At 35.8% G+C, this 6,514-nt stretch overlaps 1 protein-coding gene across 1 annotated transcript in view; it reads right to left on the bottom strand.

Annotated features, from left to right (window-relative positions):
• Positions 1-1,449: 1,449 nt before the first annotated feature.
• The window catches only part of LOC111584904 (polypeptide N-acetylgalactosaminyltransferase 10), a 114,080-nt gene continuing 109,015 nt past the window's right edge, over positions 1,450-6,514 (bottom strand). The window contains exons 11-14 of the mRNA XM_055016949.1: positions 5,015-5,164; positions 3,427-3,661; positions 1,935-2,070; positions 1,450-1,825 (exon numbers count right to left, since the gene is read on the bottom strand). Of these exons, the coding sequence (XP_054872924.1) occupies positions 3,497-3,661; positions 5,015-5,164 (315 nt within the window). The 3' untranslated portion in view covers positions 1,450-1,825; positions 1,935-2,070; positions 3,427-3,496. The remainder of the gene's footprint in view (positions 1,826-1,934; positions 2,071-3,426; positions 3,662-5,014; positions 5,165-6,514) is intronic.

The following is a 6,514-nucleotide window of genomic DNA, read 5'->3' as shown; positions in this document are numbered from 1 at the left end:
TTTTTGGCTTTTTTTTGCTTTTGTCATTTTTGGTCTTGTGTCAGTTGTGTAATTTTTTGTCTGGTCTTGTCATTTTGTAACTTTTTGCCAAATTTTCCTCTTTTCCTTTTGTTTCATGCTGTCGTCTCATTTCTTTGTCATTTTGTGTCTCATTCTTATAATATTTTGTCTTTTTTTTTGACAGATTTTTGTCGTTTTGACCATAAAGTAAAATCTTATGTGGTTCAGTTCCAGATGACTAAATGTTGTGTTCCTTTGTAGACACTCTGTGATCTGGAAGTTGTAATGTGGAAATGATGAACTGAGGCTGAATGTTGTTGAAATTGAATGTATTTTTCTTTCAGGTTGTTCTGGCCCAGTTGAGATGAAATTGGGCTGAACGTGGAACCTGAACTAAAATGAGTTTGTTTTACATCATAACAGTGAAGAGACGTTCTCGAACCAACATAGAAAAACATGTTACCAGATCGAGGCCTCAGATGACAGAACGTTTAGAATGAACATCCTGCCTGAGGAGATGAGGCTCACAGTCAGTAGCTTCATTTATAGACTTGTTTTAATGTGAAGTTTACTTTTAGCTTTAATTAGTTTTACTGTTCTATTCTGTATCACGTCCTCTTTAGTTTATATGTTGCCTGGTTCTTTCTTTCTGATTCTTTAATTCTCAAATCTTTTGATTTTTAATTCCTAACTTTTAATCTTCAGTCTTATTGTTCAGTTTTTAAACTGCCTTGTTCCTTTATTTGATATGCGTGCTAATCTAGTTAATATTCATTTAACTTTTTTTAATCATTTTTAGTGTTTATTTTATTTGACTGAACTTCCTGATTGTCTCTGTGTTGCATGTTTTAACTGTCAAAGCACCGTGTGAATGCTGTTGTTAAGGATGCTGTATAAATACGTTTATTATTATTATTATTATTATTATTATTATTATTATTATTATTATTATTATTATTATTATTATTATTATTATTATTATTATTATTATTATTATTATATTCCACTAATGTGACATCTTAAAGGTAGAACACTTTACCTTTTGGTTGAGGGAATGCATTATAGAACATTTGTGTGTTCTCATGTTCCCAATATAACATTAAAAAATGTTTTCTAAGACATTATTGAGATCTCAGATGACTAATTTAACAAAACTGGAAAATTCTTAGAGACAAAAGTGAATTGTTAAAAAAAATCTGTTAAAATTGTTCAAGAATGTTGATATTTTACAACAGCTGATGACACTTTTTACTCTTCACCAAAGCTTTCCAACATACGACCGACCAAACATCCATAAAACAGAGTGTTTAGCTGTTTTAAAGTATAATTTAGTGGACTAAAAATGAATCTTAGTTCATTGGAGTCTTGTTATTCGTTTACCCCACTGGTTAAATAAAAATATTCTGGATATTTACTTCTCATCAGCACAAAATACATCTTGAGAGAACAAACTTTCATTTTGTTGCTTTATTACATCGTAGAAAATATATTTCCACTTTCAATATAAGTCTGTACACGATCCTCTGCCTTTGAAAAGGAGTGTTCTCACCGTGCGTCTGTACAATCTGCAGGGATGATTAATATCCCTCCATCATCTCATATTGTCCTCGTATTTCTAAGCTTTTGGCACCACGAAGCAAAACGTGGGAAAAAGATTGAAAGAGGCTAAAGAATAGTTTGTCCCTTAAATCCAGCAGAGTCTGTGCTGGACAGGTTTTCTGACATGAAGGTGCATCTTTGCAGATCTGTGCCTCTCCAGGTGCAAAGTTCAGCCTTTAAAAGCTCCATGTTTTCTGGTTGTTATCTCCACCCTGGTTCCCCCGACCTGCACAGAGAACGACAGCAGTCAGTTTCTGTTTTTATCGGTATTTTTAAGTAACTGAACAGCAGATTGAGTGTCTGGTGGGGCTCAGGCATGCATGTCTGCCTCCTACCTCCTTCCCCGTCTCCAGCTTGTGCCGTCTGATTGGATTCTGGTAGTTTCTGTGTTTGGTCCGACCGGTTCTTCAGCTCTCAGGCATCACAGGGAAGGTAGACGTGAAGCCGTCCACTGGTGGCCTCCATTCAGATCTGGACAACAGAGGAGCAAAATTAACCCAACATGCCCAAAAAATTGTGAAAAATTATCAAAATGTGCATAAAAATGCTCCTTCCATCGTCTCTAATAGTTGTGACCAACCACCTACCAACATGCTGATAGGAACCTGAAAGTTTACCCACAATCACCTTTTTAAAGTTTCTCTGGTGAATTATCAGAAACAGAAACACATCCAGGAAACCAGTGATTGTTTCTAGGACTCTATGTCACAGACATTAAACTGTTCACACTAGGATACATCCCATAATACTGATGATCACAGCTGGTTATAGAGAAAATGAACAGAAACAGATTTAGTCTTTGTGACACCTGGATGGATGAAACTGTTTTGTTTTGCATCATTTTACATCACTTTCAGTCATGTTTTTTCACATTTGGTCATTTTGTGTAACATTTTGATTGCTTTGCATCTGTTTGTGTTCATTTTGCATCACTTTTGGTTGTTTTCTGTCAATTTTTGGTCATTTTGTGCCAAATTTTAGTTGTTTTGCATCGTTTTGTGTTCATTCTGCATCACTTGAATTGCTGTCACATTATGATCCATCCCATAATACTGATGATCACAGTTGGTTACAGAGAAAATGAACAGAAACCAGATTTAGTGTTTAGATTGTGACACCTGGATGGATGTAAAACTGAGCCAGTCAGTTTGAGTCTCATTTTGCATGTTTTTTTTCTCGTTTTGTGTTTGGTTTTCGGTGTTTCATGTGAGTTTATCTCTAATTTTTCTTGTTTTGTGTATTTTTGTGTCTCATTTTGGTCATTTAATGTCACGTTTTGATCATTAGAGGTGTTTTTGAGACAGTTTTATCTCTTTGTGACATGAAACCAGAATACATCCCATAATACTGATGCCCAAAATTGCTTATAGAAAAAATGAACAGTAAACAGATGAATTCTTTAGACTGTGATCCCTGGATGGATGTAAAACTGATCTGGTGTCAGTTTTTACTCGGACTCAGATGTGTTTTTCCTCCTAAATGTCGTGTTTATCTGCTGGACTGATGAAGTTCTGAGGCTCAGAAATGATGGAAAAAGTCACATAAATTAAAAAGCATCCCATGCACTCCAAGGGCCTTTAACTCTGAAAATATTTACAATTTAAGTGTAAAATTTTGCACGGCCTCATAAAATATATTCAAGCTTTTGTACAAAGAACCCTGCTGGGGAAAATGTTTACTGCGGTAATAAATCAAAAGAGAAATCGACTCATTTTCTCATAGACCTCTACATGATTGGCTTCTTTCTGCAAGCAGAGGAGTCGCCCCCTGCTGGCTGGTAGACAGAACGCTTTTCTTTTCTAAACAGCTTGTGGTTGCTCCACTCACATGAACAAAGCTGATCACTGCTTCGTGATCTTCTTGTTTGGAAGTCGCCTCCTGCCAGAGTCCAGCGGCTTCAGTTGGTTCTCTGGTTGAAGCGCTCCAGGACGGTGGCGTTGGTTCTTTCAAACAGCCACTGCTGGCTGAGAGCTGCAGCGTCGCAGGTGTTCATGAAGACCCGCCGCTCGCTGGGGCTGCTGTCGATGCAGCTGTTACTGACCGGGTGGAACAGACTCTTATCCTGCACGAACAACACAGCAGTTCTTTTTAAAATTATTCACATAATTCTGATGCTCAAAGCTGGTTATAGAGAAAATGAACAGACACCAGATTTAGTCTTTCATTGTTATTTAAAATAAAAAAATAGAATATTAGAGAATATTCGAAAGTCTAAATACAGTGTAGTTTGACAAGGATGCACCAGGAGAAAGGGCAAAGTTAAGCTTAAATGTTTTATTATGTACCTGACATTTAAAATTCACTCTTAATTTAGACTTTAAATGACTAAAATGGATCTTAAATTGGATTTGAACCAGATTATTATTATTGTTAGGACAATATTAGGTTATTTTTTAATAAAGACACATCTAAAAGTTGAGTGTGCATAATGAAGCTGAGTTAATTGTTCAGGTTTTAGGTCTGTCTTGTTAAAATTTATTGAAAAAAGCAGATTAAGGGTTCATTATCGACCTTGTAAATTGGGCATTTGCCAAACAAACCAACCAAATCTGATTAATGCTTCCACCTGACCTCCTCAGAATAAGTAGACTTTTCATCATTTAATGAATCCATGTGAAGTTTTACCTTCATACTCTGAATATTTGCAGAGTTACAGGTCCTTGAAATACAACAAAACTGGGTAAAATTTTTATTTTTAATAGACTTTTTTCACCATTTCTGAGCCTCAGAACTTCATCAGTCCAGCAGATAGAACCGTGACAGTTTCAGGGATTAAAAACACATTTGAGTTCTGGTAAAAACTGACACCAGATCAGTTTTACATCCATCCAGGTGTCACAAAGACCACTTTTTCTTGATATTTCCTATAACCAACTTGGGGTTGAACTTGAGAAATATTTGCAGCATGAAGGTAAAATTCCACATGGCTTCATTAAACATTCTAAACTTTTGGTAGAAATAAAATCGGCTGATTCTGAGGGGGAGAATCCAGATGTTTCTTAGGTTTTCAGTCCAAAAGGATCCAGATGTTGGAGGAGAAGTGGCTTCCTTACATGTAGAAAGAGTCTCTGCATGTTTTATCACTGCTGACCTGATTAGAATTCATGTGCATATTGTCCTTAGTGATGCATTGTGCAGCAAAGTTGGTAACTTTAAGTCTGAGAAACAAAACTCTGTAACCTTTGAAACAACTACAAGATTTGAAAAAATGAAATTAGCCTCATTAGCTGCAGATTAACATCAAATCAAATGTTTTTATAAGCCGTCAGAATAAGACAGAAGAATGATTTTAGAACTAGAGAAGCTGTTTAGTGCATGGTTCAGTTTTCCATTCATGTAATCAGACATTAGCAGATGACCAGAAGAATGCTGAAACTGTCTCCTAATTGACTAAACATAGTAGATGCCAATATACCTTCCTGTAGCGCCACAGCTGGTTCCCCTTCATGCCATGGCAGTCGTACAGCGTCACCGGGCTGCTGTGGGAAACGGCGTCGAAGCAAACCTTCCTGGTGTGCATCGGGTCGCCCACCCGGATGTCTTCTCTCCAGCCCAACGTCAACACCTGCAGCGAGAACAAACTGTTTCCTGGGATCTTCCGTAAAATATTTTCCTCTTACACTGATTCTCTGTCAAGTTTTCTTCAAGTATAGTGAAGATTTTCTATTGTACAGATGGTAGAGCAAATGAAACAAGCATGACTTTGATTAAATTTGATTTTTTTAAGACAAAGATTAACGTGTGTGCACGATTATGTATATTTCATCCTGGTCTTGTGCCAATAAAGGTCTATCTTTAAGCAGATATCTGAGGAAAAGCTAAAATGTATCGCCTTGCAATCATGCATCTTGCAGTTTGTACTCACATTTAATATCATTGCTCAATTTTAGAATGCTAGTTTGCAAACAATCATTTGACGAATCAATTTAACAGTTACAAACTTGAAAAACGGTCTGATTTTCTGGTAATAACATGCAGTTCTTTAAAAAAAAAATTAGCTTTTAAAAGATTTATTGACCAGAAGCTTAAAACAGGACAAAGCTGTAAGCTTTTCTAGCATTAATGTGCAGTTCCACAAGAAAAAAATAGCAAATCTGAGTTTTAAACTGTGATATTTGATCAAAATAGATATTTCTTTTTTTTAATGCCAAAAATAAAGCAGCTGTTTTGAACATAAACTGTAAAAATCTAAAAAATCTGGGCAATTTGATTCAACTGAGAAGCTATTTGTGGCTGAGATGTGAAATTGTGATATTAACTTTATTAACCTTTAAAAATTTATCAAAAATAATCAATGTGCATTAAACACATTCTGTAAAAAAAACAAAGAATTTTGTGCTACTCGATGCAACAGTTAAGCCATTAGTGACTCAGCTGCAACCACCAATCATGTGACAAAAATTCATTAACTATTTGACTAATCTCAACTGTATTTATAAAGAGCATAGAATGGAAACTAATTGTAAATGTCAATAATACATGTAGAGCCACCAGTTTTCTTTCCAGTGTTGGTAACCTCTGTGGGCGTTATTTTTTTCTGTTTTTGTGAAATAAATAATCAAGAGAACTCAGTTTTCATCTTCATTTCAGTAGAGGTGCAGGACTTTCTTTGGCAGTAAAAAAAATGCGGCAGAGCAAAAAAAAAAAAAAAAAAAAAACATCCAGAAACTGCTCAGAGTTCGGAGTGTTAACCTGTTTTTAACATACTGCAAGGTGTCCCTAAAGTCTGGACATGTAGGTAATCTCATTAAATATATATTTTTGTCTCCACAGATGAAGTATGGCTTTCTCAAAAGAAAGAGTTGAACTGGTACTTCTCTGTGGATGTGAAGGATGGACATATGGAAAGATAGGGTTAGGGTTTGGAAGTGATTTTTTGGGGCTAGCAGGAATTTGAACCATGTGACCAATTCTT

Source organism: Amphiprion ocellaris, chromosome 14 (genome assembly GCF_022539595.1).
Source record: "Amphiprion ocellaris isolate individual 3 ecotype Okinawa chromosome 14, ASM2253959v1, whole genome shotgun sequence".
Taxonomy (NCBI): Eukaryota; Metazoa; Chordata; class Actinopteri; family Pomacentridae; genus Amphiprion; species Amphiprion ocellaris.
The sequence above is the reverse complement of the archived record's forward strand: the minus strand, read 5'-3'. Positions and strand labels throughout refer to the sequence as shown.